This window comes from Mytilus trossulus, chromosome 6 (assembly GCF_036588685.1).
Source record: "Mytilus trossulus isolate FHL-02 chromosome 6, PNRI_Mtr1.1.1.hap1, whole genome shotgun sequence".
NCBI classification, from domain to species: Eukaryota; Metazoa; Mollusca; class Bivalvia; order Mytilida; family Mytilidae; genus Mytilus; species Mytilus trossulus.
Window position 1 is genome coordinate 32,423,617 of NC_086378.1, and position 17,185 is coordinate 32,440,801.

Sequence of the window (17,185 nt, forward strand, 5' to 3'; positions counted from 1 at the left end):
GGCTGTATACCAGCTTTGATTATTTATAATATCTTCAATTTTTCACTTATTCTTACAACATTTGTATAAACTTCAAGATTATAAAAAACCGGTTTTTTTCTAAAGTGAACATTGATTGGTTAAATATTTCTCAGTGTGTTTGAATTTGTTTGATAGCCTTTTGGTCATGAATGTTTGTCTCTAATATTTAATTAACTGTGCATTTGTATTCAGATATCGCAGATCAAATTTATTCGTTCTGTGTGTAATCATACGTTTTTTGATTGAGTTAAGTCTGCTAATTGATATTTTATCGTATGTTTTTATATGTTGTGATGTTATGCTATTGTTTCAGAAAAAGGGAGAAGGTTTGGGCCCATTAAAACGTTTAATCCCGCTGCAAATGTTTGCACCTGTCCTAAGTCAGGAATCTGATGTACAGTAGTTGTCGTTTGTTTATGTAATATATACGTGTTTCTCGTTTCTCGTTTTGTTTATATAGATTAGACCGTTGGTTTTCCCGTTTGAATGGTTTTACACTAGTAATTTTGGGGCCCTTTATAGCTTGTTGTTCGGTGTGAGCCAAGGCTCCGTGTTGAAGGCCGTACTTTAACCTATAATGGTTTAATTTTTAAATTGTTATTTGGATGGAGAGTTGTCTCATTGGCACTCACACCACATCTTCCTATATCTATTAGAGGCTTATATTTTACTTGAGATGATCAGATCTAGAAAATATCCAACAAGAGATGGATGTTACGACGATAGAAGTTTAGCTACAAAAGAGAGTGTAAGAATTGTGAAAAACGATCATTGTCAACAAAAGTTAAGCTATGAGAGACATCCCAAACTTGAAAAAAAGTAAAATCACAAAAATACTGAACTCAGAGGAAAATCAATACGGAAAGTTCATAATCACATGGCAAAATCAAATAACAAAACGCATCAAAAACGAATAGAACTGTCATATTCCTGACTTGGTACAGGCATTTTCAAATGTAGAAAATGGTGGATAAAACCTGGTTCTATAGCTCTTTAATAACAGTCTCATCAAATTCCGTTATATTTACATGATGCGTTAAATAAACAGTCACAATTAATAAAATAGTCAAAATATGGGTACATCAGTCATCATCGCATAACAATTTTAAAAGGGACAATTTAACAGAACACAAAAACATCTATCTAAATGACCGTGATATAAGCATGGTTGTTCAGAGGTTGTCCTTTGTTGATGGGGTTTATAAGTGTTTCTCGATTCTCGTTTTTTATATAGATTAGATCAGTCGTTAGTTTTTCTGTTTGAAGTATGTTTGCGTTAGTCATGTTGGATCACTTTATAGCTTGCTGTTCGGCGTGAGCAAAATCTCCATGTTGAGGATGTTCTTGTACCTATATTTGTTTTACATTTTACAAATTGTGACTTGGATGAAGAGTTGCCTCATTGGCACTCATATCATATAAATATGCAATGAAAAATTAAAATATCACTCTAACACGTAGTTAAGATCATATAGAACGTCAGAACCTAGAATATATAGTTCAAGACCATCATGTATTATTTGTGAAGGTGATACGGAATATTATAATATACTTAGACAAAATAACATATGATTTTTACCGTATGATAATAGCATTAAATTAAAGTATTTTCCATATTTTTCGAATTGGTGCTTAGCGGGCTGATATGAAAAGTTTATCACATGCTTCGATTGTTATCACATGCCTTTCCGTAACGTTATCACATGGCATTCCGGTGATACTCGGCAAATTCCGGAAAATACACACCAATGCTATGTTTTCAGTGAAAAACATTTCAAAGTAGTGTACAAAACAATTATTTGAATACTGGATAGTATTTTGTGTACAATGATAAAATTAAATAAAAAAATAAATTAAAAAAAATAATTATTAGAGTCATAAGAAACCTCAAATTAAAAAAAAAAAGGCATATGTTTTTTTATAACTAAATGGATAGTTTTCATTATACAACTTATGTACACATACTTTTATTCTGAGGAAAATTCTTTAATTTGTCCACATTTAGAAGAAGTTTACTTATTTTTATTTAGATATAGGAAGATGTGGTGTGAGTGCTAATGAGACAACTCTCCATCCAAATAACAATTTAAAAATTAAACCATTATAGGTTAAAGTACGGCCTTCAACACGGAGCCTTGGCTCACACCGAACAACAAGCTATAAAGGGCCCCAAAATTACTAGTGTAAAACCATTCTAACGGGAAAACCAACGGTCTAATCTATATAAACAAAACGAGAAACGAGAAACACGTATATATTACATAAACAAACGACAACTACTGTACATCAGATTCCTGACTTAGGACAGGTGCAAACATTTGCAGCGGGATTAAACGTTTTAATGGGCCCAAACCTTCTCCCTTTTTCTGAAACAATAGCATAACATCACAACATAGAAAAACATACGATAAAATATCAATTGGCAGACTTAACTCAATCAAAAAACGTATGATTACAAAATGAACGAATAAATTTGATCTGCGATATCTGAATACAATTGCACAGTTAATTTAATATTAGAGACAAACATTCATGACCAAAAGGCTAACAAACAAATTAAAACAATTCGCAATAGGAAGCAATTCGCCGACATATTTTCCGTATGCATAGTGATCCGAGCGTAACCCTCCTCGTAAATATCCGATGACCACAATACGCATTGATCTGTCATTGAAATAAACAAATATCTGATTATACATGTTAACACGTGCTCAATACCCATGCTTTTTGTGATTTGTTTCCTATAAGGTGACAATCGGTAAAACTCGGCTTCAAAACACGGCAATTAATGAGCAGCCATATTTGTTAAATCATAACAAACAGAGAGAAAAAAAATTGACGATTATATGATATATTTGCGAAAATAATGATAAAATCGTGCACAGAGGACTAAGTTTATGATGTTTACATGCATTGGTTCAAGAATTGGACAAACATGATTTTTCACCACTCACTCGTTTCATATGACTTTAAATAAATTATTTTTTTAAGTTTTTCTGAAATATAATTTAGAAAGTTACTTTAAAAAAGTTGACTTTTCCAAACAATGTTCATTACGTATATTGTTGAATTTTATTTGTGTCGATTTGTCCATTATGATATTAAAATGTGGGTTTTTTTCTCCGTTGAGGCATATGATAGAAATATTTCATATTGAATGTATCAAATTTTGGGTCCGACGTCCGTGAACTTTTTACTCTTTCAAATTCATTTCGGGAACCACGTAAAAGGATCAATATATGAATCTGTTATTTTTCTCTACTGTTGAAGCATATGATAAAAAGATCATAACATGTCATTTTTCATATCGCATGTATTATCAGCCCTCGAGCCATGCGGTTCTTGGGCTGATATTGAACCTAGGGCTGATAACACATGCGATATGAAAAATGCCATGTAATAATCTGATATTAATCATCAAGGTCTTGACATCTTCCGATGAACTCTTATTAAAAAAGGACGAGACGGTCTTTTGCATAACCCAGGTTCATCAACGGATTAGGAAATGTATATCCCACTTGCAGGTACATATGTCAAGTAGATGTGATATGATTGCCAATGAAACTACTGTCCATTATAGATCAAATAACACAAAAATTATATAGGTCACCGTATGGTCTTCAACAATGAGCAAAGCCCATACCGCATTGCCAGGTTTAAAAGCTCCGAAATGACAAAAGTAAATTACTTAAAACGAGAAAACTAACGGCTTAATGTATATACAAAATAATGAACGAAAAAATATGTCAAATAACAACAAAAGGCAACCACTGTAATACAATAAAATTGCATCTACGGTGGGCAAAGTTATGATTTAAATTAAAATTTTTGTAAACAGTTAATTTATAATTATGCTCATATCAATGATAGTTCGTGTCAAAACATAAGTGATGTCTACTGAAACCTCCATCAGAAGCGGCATCGACCAAGTAGTTGTTAATAAACGTTTTATTGATACCGGGCTTCTTATAATGCAAACCAAACGCGTAATTTGTCTAACAAAACTCGCTCTAATACTAAAAGTTAAAAGCGGTATAAGAAGTTAAAGATATTTTTTTACCCTAAAACCTGAAATATGTGGCCAAATATAGCAAAAAGTAACTATTATAGGGGTAAAAAAAATCAGTTTTGTAATCCGTACAGTTTTTGATAATTTTGTGACTAGATAAAATTTACTTCATGTCAACACAGACTGTATCAGCAAGAATATCTAGAGAGTGGATATTCGACCTTGGTATCAACAATAAAATGTCATTTTTTTATCGACAATTTGTCTTTGCAACATGTTTTCTTTGTTTGCGAAATGAAAATATAATAAATTAGCTAGTAAAGTTTCATGATTGCCATTGTAAATATGTTGGATCAAGAATTTCAATCCAAAATCTATGCATTGATTTTTAACTCTTATTAAAATCTCAACAGAAAAGCCACGCGATCACTTGAATCGATGCAAATTATATCTAAAAATCAAAAAATATAAGAGCGGTACCCTCAAATATACAAATATTCTACTATATTGATTAAATAAAAGACAAAGTTATATACACATCGCAATCGAGATACATGTTAATTGATTATTTAAAGAGATAATATTTGACAGATTGTTCTACTGAAGGGATTTCAATACAGTCGTCACGAATATCAGGCTTTGCATTTTCTTTGCTAGAAAAACGTTTAGTCAACAAAAGCCTCATTGACGCTGGAAAATTTAAAAGTAAAAATAAAGTTGGAATCTACTTGGCTTTGTTTTACCGATATCCTGAAAGAAAAACTAACTATTTACTTGATACATTCCTTCTGAATTTTTACAGATCCATAGGGGTAACCATGTGACGACGTTAAACCAATAACAAGGTGATTATCTACTCGCGATGTAATCGTTAACGTTAATATTGTTTGCATAAACATTAATAATTGCGAATAGTACACCCAGACATCGCGAACATCTTTATTGTCAAACAATATACAACGTTTGAATTGGAATTGAGTTGGGTTTTTGTTCAAGTTGAAAGTATGTGTCATCCTGCAACGTTTTTAAAAGGGTTGGAAAAGAACATTTGGACAAAGTATTATAAACTTTGCGGATCAATTCAGCCTTTTGATCGAGTTGATGTCTAAAATCAAATGACAAGTTGATATGATACTGTCGAAAATAAAGCCACAACGCTTTGCCTGAAAATGAAATGAGACAAACAGACAAGCAACAGTATATAAAACACAACACCAAAACATGTTAATACTTAGGCATACAAACCCTATTCAAACACTAAAGGTGATCTCGTGTGCTCCGTAAGGGTAAACAGTTCAACAACTGATTCGCAAAAAATATATTGTTTAAGAACTATCTTATATTCTATTATGTGAGGGACTGGTCATTATTGGAGATGCAGATCAATCAAGGTATTACACACATTCTTAATAGATTCAACTTTATCTCAACAAAAACCAATCATATTAAATGTCATTGGAATAGTCAACCTTTATAACAAACGTTTTATACTTATTTAGCAATCGGTCTTTCTAATCAAAACATTTGGCCAGTGGGTCATTAACAAAGCAAAAAGCGAGAAAATATCGCACCCGGAGTTCAGAGGGTCCTGCCTTGGTACAGGCGCAAACATGCGGCGGGTTTAAACATTTTTTTGCGATTTCAACTCCCCCGCTCTATACCTCTAGTCAATGTACAATAAAGAAAAAGGCTAATATACATACAGTTGTAAAAATCAGTTCTAAGAAGTCGGATTCCGCAGTCTCAATAGGTAACAAAAGAAAATAAGAAAAATGACATTGATACATATATTAACAAATAACTACTAGTAGTTACTTACATAACAGTAACAAAGCTGATTAAGGACTATGTTTTCATCATAGGAAAATCAAACACAATCCCTCCATAAGGGGTTTAGTACCATATCATCAAAAAATATATGATGACAACAAAACCCGTTTAAACTATCTAATGATAGAAAATTGAGAGGAATAAATAATATTAAAATTAGAACACATGTTGTTTAATTAAAACGATTTTACACAACTGCTATCTCCAGATAAACTGTTCAATTACTGTAAACCAACTTATTTTCGCGGATACTTCATTTCGCGTTTTACCCTTTTTTTACCACTTCGCGCCTAATTAATTTCGCAATTTTCTGATTTATCTGATGAAGTTTAATAAGGAAAGATCCAAGATTCACATATTCGCGACGATTTATATTCTCGTTATTTTTCTACTGGCGAAAGTCGCGAAAATAAATCGCTCGCGAAAATAAGTTGGTTTACAGTACTTGTTTTTCTCGATGGTATCATCATCTCAGCAGTCAGTACTTCGTTATGATAAAAAGTTATGATTTCTAACAAATCATTCTTAGATTGTCCGTTTATAGATTTATCAATGGCATCGTTCTCAGGTAAAGTTGGCCTTTTGATTTTATTTAAGGTCCTGTTTGGTATAACTTATCTTCAACTGTTGCTGTTATTAAAAGTCAATGTATATCAATATTCAACTTTGATCGTTCCTCATGTAAATAAATGCAGAAAGGCACTTTAGACGCATAACATTTTTTAGGTGTCGTTTTCAATTTTTTTACTGTGTTTTTCATGTGTTGATAATGAATGATAATACACACAAAATATTTTTCTTTGAAACGATATAATTACGTTTATTTTTGTTTAAATGTATCGAAATTTAAAAAAAGAAGGATTATGATATCAAAAACCTATTTAATCTTGTCACATGTCCCAAAACTGTGTATATTTTTACCATGAGTGAAACCCGTACCGTATATAAGGCTATTTCAAAATTGATAAATTTTAACGTATGTAAAAAAATCATTTGTTTCGAGGTAGACATTTTGCCATGAAATTAATCTTCATAGGCGAATTTTTCAAAATTCATCTAGATGTATTTTACCACGCCGAAAATGGTGAATTATGAACGCATCAAACAATTAGCTGTCCAACTTTAGTCCCACACTGCAATCGAAACAGTACTCTAAAAGAACCTGATTTATGGCAGTAAACGTTAGGCAGTCTTAAATTTTCGACATGCATTGATGACATATATAGTTTTCCTTTATATCCGATCAGAGAAAAGCATAATTAGGATATTGTCGGTTAAGATAGCACAAAAAGCCTACAACAGAATATAATAGAACATTCGGGTGTATTCCAAAGTATTTTATGAATGTTCGTTTTCTAAAAAAAGTATGAAATTGTAAAAGTTATCTCTAAGAGATTAGATCAAATGTTTAAATAAATACAAAAGTAACAGATAAACACTAATTGCATCTTCCTTTTATGTAAAGGAAAAAGCTTTTAAAGGAGAGAACGAGTTGTAGAATTTACAGTTTAATCAGATACATGTTTAAACAATTAGTAATATACTAATGACTAGTTAGTACTATATGTTCTTCATAACTGTTATGTCATTACAAGTATAGAACAACTAATTCTAGCCCAGTCGGAAGGAACATGCAACATAGTTTAAACACAATGATTCTTACGCATATCTGTATCTTTGTCAGTATGTGAAATATTCAGGTAGAATTTGGTATCAAACTAAATTATAACAGAAGGGTTCATAATGGCCCTTCATTGCCATGTGGTTCATAACAGAAGTACCTGTTTTTGTTCTATCAATCTTCCGGGAACAGGTACGCTCTTATATGTTATTCAATGTATGTTGAATTTTCATCACAAGACAGGATAAGTAAAATTAAAATTGAGAATGGAAATGGGGAATGTGTCAACCCGACCAAAAAGCATACAGCAGCCGAAGGCCAACAATGGGTCTTCAATCCAGAAACTCCCACAACCGGAGGCGTTCCTTAGATTGCCCCTTAACAAAAACGTATTCTGGTTCAGTGATAACGGACGTTATACTAAGGTTTAGTTTTGACATGAAATGACTGCCAATTTATTTGAACTTAAGACCCATTAATTTGCAGAACTTAACATAGAAAAGCAATGGGGCTTTGAATAAAAAATATAAAATGGAAGCTTGAATAATATACTTATTCTTTGAAATTTACAGAATTAAGTGAAACGGAATTTGATTCAAAATATCAAAATATATTGTTACGCTATCGTATTCATTCTACACGCTATATCAACATTAAAAGAATATTGATCAATCCATGATATAAGATAAAATGAAGGTGCTGCATCAAGGGAAAGTCAAATTCCTGGAAGTCATAAAGGTGAAATGAAAAACGTACTTATGTTATATTGTTCATTGTGTTGTTATTTGTATGGTTATGCTATTATATTATATGATTACTAGTACATTTTGTACTCAATTTTCAGAATGTTCACATACAGCTTTGCCACTGTCACTGTTGCCTTGGTAGTCTGTGCGTATGGCCATGATTGTACAAAATATAGCCTGACACCGTCAGACCAATCTTTAATTGATATGATGAAGCATTACTTGCATACCTCACGGAAAGCTGACTGTCCTGTAACACCTTCACAGTATGGTCAGTACAAATACCTTTGTTGTCGACTTAACGAACTGTCGTCTTTTGTAAATCAATGTGACAGTAGTTAACCAAATGAATGTTAAAATTGCGTAAATCATTAAAATGACACATTTGGATAACATATACATATTTTTTTTTAATTTGGTTAATTAACGAAAGGAGTGAGACTAAATGCGTCTAGGGTAAGTGTGTCTTACTATGCATAAATCAGAATCCTGAGAATAGGAAAAATTCAATACATTTCTAATCAGATGACTAAACTGGTATGTGAAGACGTAAGATTGTGACAACATTTATTATTTTTCAAATTCATGAAATTGTTTGTGTGATTATAAAACGATATTTTATAAGTAAAACTCATTTATTCTATCAATAAAAAAGAGTATTTGGGTGGTTATCTAACTCCTAAATTAAGAGTCCCGTCAACGACTCTATTTGCATAAAAGCATATATGTTAACGATAGCCTACTAGCATTATAAACACGTTAATGGAGATGTTTTGTCATTCATCTTTATTATGGGTTTATCTATAATAAAAAAAAAAATATTTACCAAACTAATATTTTATGTATATATTTAAGATATTGGTGTGACATATGTCAGATGGGGAAAGAAAACTTGTCCTGGAAATACCGATATTGTTTATGCAGGTATTTATAGTTATATTTATTAATACTTTTATTATTCATATTATTATTGTAATCAATACTTATATAATTATATTATTATTATCATTCTTCTTCTTTTTCTTCTGCTATTATTAGGTTGCTGTCTCTTAAACGATTACAACAAATTTCATAAATGTCATGACACACATAATTTTATTTCCCTAGAGTAGACCTGGTATTCGTTGAAAAAGGAATGAAAAAGGAAAATAAAACATTGGCTTATGCTTGCTATATCTTTGTCATTGTTATGTATATGCAAATAATCTGAATAATGAGATTTGTAATAAGATAATGACTGTACACTTATGCAGGGCAGGCTGGAGGTAACTATTATACTAACAAAGGAGGAGGTTCTAACTACCTCTGTTTACCCAGTGATCCTGAAAATGGAAAAGAATACTCCTATGCAAATGATGTATTATATGGTGCCGAGTATGAGATAGCTTCCAGCACTAAACCATCTGGTTTATCTTCTACTTTGTCGAATAAAGAGGTCCCGTGTGCTGTTTGCAGGCGGAAGCAAAAAATGTCTGTTTTAATGATAGCAGGTATGTTTAGTCAACATATTTTTTTATCATTACATATAGAATAATATATGGCAAAATCCGTATTGCATGCTGTATCACAACGAGAAACTAATATCATTGCCGAGGGCTAATATTGGTCGAGTGGTGGTAGAGCATGCAATACTGATTTTACCATGTATAGATCTGTTTATCATATATTTTTTTACAAAATCAGAGTCGTGATATGTAAGTGAACAACCGTTTCATTTGTAGATGGAAGCCTGGCAGATTTAAGAAAAAAATACTCTTGTCTTATTACACATAAACGTGTAAATATTCTGTTCTGGACTAATGTTACCACTTTTGTGTATTGTGTATTGATCTGTAATAATCTAACATTCGAATGCTGGATACATTACTGTTTTACATTATGACGTTTTATTTGACCAAACTCTTACCATTTGTTTAGTTATGTATTAATCTGTTTATCATATACTTTTAACAAAATCATCATAATATGTAAGGGAACAATCAATAGATTCTAAGGTGGGGTCTGGCAGATTTTAAAAATAAATAGTCTGGTCCCCATTTAGATTAAAATGTATAATCTTGTCTTATCACACATGAAATATAAATATTCTGGCCCAATAGGCCTATACATTTTTGTATTAATTTACAAAGGTATCCATTATAAAGAGAAAGAAGTTTTAGCTGTTCTTGTTTTAAGGAATATTCCTAAACAAATATCACTTCGTTCATGAAATTCATAAAAGAAAATTACTCGCTTTGAATAATGGAATTTCTCTTTTTGAAGACCCACTTTGTAATGATATATCGTAATCTATATCAAAACGGGATAAAAGTTGATGCTGAGGGGGAGGGGCAAAGAGGTGCAGTTTTGTAGTCATTTTGGGAATGATCAGAAAAAAATAATCTGACAGACCCAGGCGGATTGAACATAAATAATATGGCCACCTTCATGTTTGAAATAAATATCCTGACCTCATCAAATTTGCTAGCTCAGCTCTCCCTTCCAGCCCCTCAAAACTTTATGATTCTGGACGGTCGTCCACTAACAGAATGCTGCTTAACCCTTTTTCTGGCTCTTATTTAATTTGGTTATATTTCGTATCATGCCAGGAAATACGGCCACTAGACGTTATATGTCTAAAGAAGTAGGCCTAGGTCCGGTAAGGACCGATTTTGGCCTCAAATTTCAGTTTCATTTGACGAAAGGTTTTGACAGTTTTTTAAACACGTAAGTGTCTATTTCATATGATTCAATTAATTTATGGGAAAGATTTTAACTTATTTAGTCATAAAAATCGATCCGATTCAAGCTCAAATATGAAAAATCTACCAAATATGCGAAAAATGTCACTTTTCAGATGGTTTCTGTCAAAAACGAAAGCGGGCGCATCCGTTTTCATCCTCAATCTTTATATATGTTATGTTTTATCATAAAATACAACTTCCATTTCAATATTTTGGATGAACACGAATGCGGCCACTTTCGTTTTACACGGAAACCTTCTTAAATTTTACTAAAATGCTGGAAATGTGAAGATTTCAGCAATTTAGCATGACTTATTGGTGCTTGTACCCAATATATGTGCGTTGTATTGTCAAAAACAGCCCATATATATGTAGCAGAACCATTCTAATATCCAATAAATAAATACAAGTTTACATTTTAACAATTTTGTAAAACTGCCATATTTTGGGGTTCGAAAAGGGGTCTTACTGGACCTACTCCTTTGACGTTATTCGATATATGACGTCACTCATTAGTGACGTAACTTTGGAGACCTAGCAAGGCCTCGAGAAAGGTTGAAAGGTCTTTTATTTGCAAGCGATGCGGTAATGAATAATAAATTGCATAAATATATTTCAAGTGAATATAAGTAGGTCTGTTCTCAAAAAAGGTACATCATTCACCAAGATTTATATATTTAGATATTTACGTTTTTATGTTTTGAATTATTTTCTTATTATTAAAGGAAGGAAGTCATGTTACAAAGGATGGAAATCTGAGTACAGTGGCTTCTTGATGAGTGAAAATATAGGACATAACATTAAAGACTATATATGTGTGGACGGAGAGGCGGAACCATTGGATAATCGATCGTCCGACGAAAATGGTGCTTTATTTTATCCTGTCAGAGCGAAATGTGGTAGTCTGAGATGTCCCCCATACAAAGATAATACAGAAGTACTTTGTACCGTTTGTACAAAATAAAAATGAAATAATTGAATTTTACTTATTTGATTTGTAAAAGATTTGGATGAAGAGTATTCAACAGCACTTGAAGTTAACGTCATATGTTAAAAAAAACTAGCTCCTATGATATCGTGCGATAGTAGTTAGTCCTTCCAGGTTTAATTTGTTGATATTGAGAATAACAGGAGTGATTGTTATGTTATTCTACATTTTAAAAAAAGTCCTCGGAAAGGCACATCAAGTTGGTTTTTTAATTATTGTTTCGATTATCGGTGTTGACATGAATATCAATTATATGGTCGTTTTAATAAATTTCCTGTTTACAAAACTTTGCATTTTTCGAAAAGCTAAGCATTTTCTTATGCTATGATAAACTCCGAATTATACACAAGAAACTAATATTAAATTCAGTCGACTATCAAGTCCAGAGGCTCCTGACTTAGGAGAGGCGCAAACATGCAGCGAGGTTGAGCATGTTTTTGAAATTTCAACCCCCCTATAATCTATCCAATGTAGTAAAAACAAACACACAGCAATTTTCACGGTTAAACTCAGTTAAAGAGAAGTCCGATTCAGGATAGGTAACAAAAAAAAAACTAAACCAAATGACAATAATACATAAATTTTAAAAGGACTACTAGCAGTTATTCACATGCCAGCGCTATTACAGCCGATTTCAGTGAGTGTGTAATGAAAGGTAGAATCCTTGGTGAGCTTGATTGTTATCTGAACCGTAAAGTTATTATTATTTAAGGTAATCTATCCTCCTTTCGAATTAGTCTAGACTTACAGACATGTAAAATTGTCTATAATCGGACTTGTCTACTCTTAAAGGATGGCAGTTTACCTAACCTGCAATCGACTGTAAACTGATTGAAAGATTATGTCTTCATCACTCGAATATCAAGCACAATCCCTACCCACTTTTATAACACTTATTTTGACCATGATACCGAATATGATGTTCTTACTTATTGTTCAGGTCCTGATAAAAATTTAAACATCCAGTGCAAAAAGACGTGTTTCTGTGACAGTTTTCTTGTTTTCAAGGAAGAAATGTTTTTATGTGACATTATAAATGTTTAAAAAGCTCAAACCATGTACATTCTGGATAGTGGTCACTCCATATGAAAATTAAAATTAAGAATGGAAATGGGGAATGTATCAAAGAGACAACAACCCGACCATAGAAAAACAACAGCAGAAGGTCACCAACAGGTCTTCAATGTAACGAGAAATTCCCGCACCCGGAGGAGTCCTTCAGCTGACCCCTAAACAAATATGTACTAGTTCAGTGATAATGAACGCCATTCTAAACTCCAAACTGTACACAAGAAACTAAAATTAAAATAAAACAAGACTAACAAAGACCAGAGGCTCCTGACTTGGGACAGGCGCAAAAATGCAGCGGGGTTAAACATGTTTATGAGATCTCAACCCTCCCCCTATACCTCTAGCCAGTATAGAAAAGTAAACGCATAACAATACGTACATTTAAAATTCAATTCAAGAGAAGTCCGAGTCTGATGTCAGAAGTTGTAACCAAAGAAAAATAAACAAAATGACATGCCAGCACCAGACTTCAATTCACTGTTTCAGTTATATTTATAAATTAACGTTTTACAAAATTTTTGAAGTTTTAAAATGCTAAGGCTTTTTTTACCTCAGACATAGATTACCTTAGCTGGATTTGGCAAAACTTTTAGGATTTTAGGTTCTCAATGCTCTTCAACTTTGTACTTTATTTAGCCTTTTTAACTTTTTTTTATTAGAAGGTCACTGGTGAGCCTTTTGTAGACGAAACGCGCGTCTGGCGTCTATACAAAATTTAGTCCTGTTATCTATGACGAGTTTATTCACGCCGTGAAATTAGTGCACAGGTACAATACATAACTATGGAAAAAACCTGTTCAACTGCTTTACAATGCGAAAAAGAAAGTCGAATTGTGAAGCCCGTCAACAATACATCTTTGATCTGAGCATGCAAAATGAAGATTTATTTTGAGAATCCCAGACACTATATTAGTTTTCACTTTTCCCACTAATTCCACGTGTTTTCTAGTGATATTAAACTCGTAGTAGCCCATAATGCATTGTAGTTCATTGATTCGATTGGTCAGTTTTTCAATGCCATCTTTGACTTTGTGTTTGGGAAATTACTATGCAAATATATTCTGTCGTCAGGAAATCTAGAGTTCTCGACCTGTTATATGATCCCCTATAACCATTCAGACAGTATAATAAGCGGTTTGTCATCAAACCAAAGGTTTTAATAACTTGAGAATGCCTTGCTCGATTTAAATGAAAATTTTACAAAAAGAAAATTTATAAAAGGAAAATTGCATTGCTTTTGGTGTCAATAGGTCAAGATTATTAGAAAGAATACAGAATACAATTGTGTTTCGAAAAAGTACGAAAAATTTATAACCTGTCCAGATAGTCATTTGATATTTTTTTGCATTATTGTAATTATCTAACACAAACGGAATCCTACAGGAATATCAGTACGCATTATGATTTTGAAATCAACATATGTCAATGGTCAAGGTCAATGTTACTAAAATAAAGAGGTTATTTTCGCAAGGCTATCAAAATATGAATTATACAAATGAGCAACAGTAGTACATGTTTATTTGAAACTTACTTGCATTTCGAAACTTGAAATACAAATGTTTCTCATTGAAATTGTAGTTTGTTGATCATGTTTTTTGCAGTATTATGATTTTACTTGGTTGTCATATGTTTTTATAAATTCATTCAGACCACAGACTTTTTGCACGCTAGACTCACGCTTCATATACAAAAGACTAATCAGTGACGCTCGAATCAAAAAGGTTAAAAAGGCAAAAAAAGATTCGACGTTGACGAGCATTGAAGACTCTATTTTCCAAAAGGTTTTACCATACACAGCTGATGTCATGTATTGCAAACAAAAAAAATACTTGGTATTTCGACAAATTCAGAGAAATTTTACTTGATTTTAAAAAAAATATTTCAATTTTACTAAATTAAAGTAATCTAAATAAGGCCATCGATCTCATTTTTTCTCGATAAATGATTAATAGAAGTGCTTTTGTTGAAAAATTACATTAAATTCATATGAAACCGCAAATCTTAAAGATATGATTGATATGTTTTTTTATGACTAAATGAATAGTGTTTTTATAAAAGTTATGTACATATACTTTTTCTGAACAAAATTCTTTAATTTGTCCCCATTTTAAAGAAGTTTACTTATTTGATTGGTTGCTTCTAAGAAGCAATTCGCCGAAATATGGTCCGTATGAAAGTGAACTTAGCGTGACTCCTCTAATAAAAATCCGATGATCTAAATACGTATGGATATGTCTTTGAAAAAAGCTATTATCTGATTGTACATGTTATACATGTGCTCAATATCCAAGCTTCTTTGTTGATTGTTAACAATCGGTAAACTACGGTTACAAAACACGTCAATTAATGTCTCTTCAGTGTATTATTTTTTAATTTGTTTGTTTGATCAGGCGAAATAAAGTCCTCATCTGTGCTTCTTCAACATCAATTGTTTTAATGGGATTCAAAAAAAAGTCTTTCTTTATTATTAAAATGATGCTGAAAATTTTTAGACATACATTTATTGTCAGGAGTTATTCGAGAGATGCGAGATAGTTTTTTTAATTGTAATATAACACAAATAGTGAGAGGTTTTGCGCTATTACACCTGGTTTAGTCCACCATTTCTATACATTTGAAAATACCTTTACCAAGTCAGGAATATGACAGTTGTTGTCCATTTGTTTGTTGTGTTTTGTCATTTGATTTTGCCATTTGTTTAATATTTTTTGGATTTTAGTTTTTGTTTCGACCTTTTTATTTTTGATAAATGAGTTTTCTTAGTAGATATTCATGCAATACCTGGTACACCATACTTTATTTTTGTTTGATCTTTTAACTACAACTGCCTACCCTCCTGCAAATATTGAGCTTATATTTGGTTTGTATTTGTATGAGATGAAGTTGATGGCCAGAATCAGTTTTTTTTCAAGAATTTAAAAAGTTTAGAAAATTTAAGAAATGAAAAAAAAGTGCATATATTATTACCAAAACTAAATTTCGTCTGACACCCACTTTATGCATTTTCTTTCAAGTAAAACTTATTCATTTTTGCTACGAACGATCATCGATGAAAAATTTCGAGTACATATAGTTACATAGCTCTTATATCAGTATATACATATTTGGCTTTCAAATTTTGGGATTGAACCTTTTTTGAAAAGGGATAATCTAGAAATTGTCTTGACTCACCAAAAAAAGTATTATTTTTTTTATTATTTATTTGATAAGTTTGCAATTACGTAAGGTTATAGTGTTTTAAGATGTTTAATTATTTTCTGCAATAGTCTATGTTCTAGAAAGTTATCATACATTTGTAGTGTCTTCTTCATGTCTTGTAACATGATAACTATTTGACTGATCGTATATATATGTAACTTCTTCTCTTGAACTTTGTGAAACGGTTATTATCTGTCTTCAAATGATAGGCGCAGGTTTCTTTTAAGTTGTAAGAAACTTTTCATCAGAGGTGCCTTAAGTTTGAGCTTTTTATTTTGCTATTTGATAAGGGTCTTTCCGTTTTAAGTCTTTCTTGGAGATCGGTATTTAAGTTATTTTACTTTTTAAGTTCAAACCAGTGTGTTAAAACGATTTGGTGGGTGGAAACAACTATAACATTGAATGGTTAATCTATTGCAGTTGAAATTATTATTTTGTATATATTCTATGAAATATGAAAATGTTGATAGTCAGGGTAAATACAAGTGGTGAAGCTGTAAAAGTTTGTTTATTTAAATATTTGTTTACATATATCTGCATATAGAATTCGGAAATCAATAAACAATTCTTTGAAATAGCTTATCTTTAATAGAAATACATGTATGTTTTGAAAAACAAAAACAGCTGGTGCATTTAAATCGATATACATTTGATCGTATATTCTGGCTATTTACTCATACTTGTGTAGGAATGTTCACGAATTGATTAAAGTGTTATTATTTGCATTGGTATTTTCCGATCAAAGAATTTCATTCCAAATTTTTAATGTTTTGTATTGATATTTCTTTTTTGAAATATGTTACACATTTTTCAGTTCAATTCCAAGCTAATTGGATCATCATTTTTATTACACTTCCATTATGGATACATTTGGTATAAGGACTGTAATTATTCTGTAATCGAATATTCTGGTTTCCGCCCATTATCCATGCCGAATTCTTTTCTATTATTTTACCATTTTTCTAACATTTGATTAAT

The 17,185-nt window shown here is 31.7% G+C and overlaps 1 protein-coding gene across 1 annotated transcript; it reads left to right on the plus strand.

The window, feature by feature from the left end:
* Window positions 1-697: 697 nt before the first annotated feature.
* On the plus strand, window positions 698-11,914 carry LOC134722499 (short-chain collagen C4-like). The gene is made up of 5 exons (XM_063586120.1): window positions 698-840; window positions 8,326-8,498; window positions 9,083-9,151; window positions 9,481-9,717; window positions 11,676-11,914. The coding sequence occupies exons 1-5, from the start codon at window positions 698-700 to the stop codon at window positions 11,912-11,914; spliced, it is 861 nt and encodes a 286-aa protein (XP_063442190.1).
* The last annotated feature ends 5,271 nt before the right edge of the window (window positions 11,915-17,185 follow it).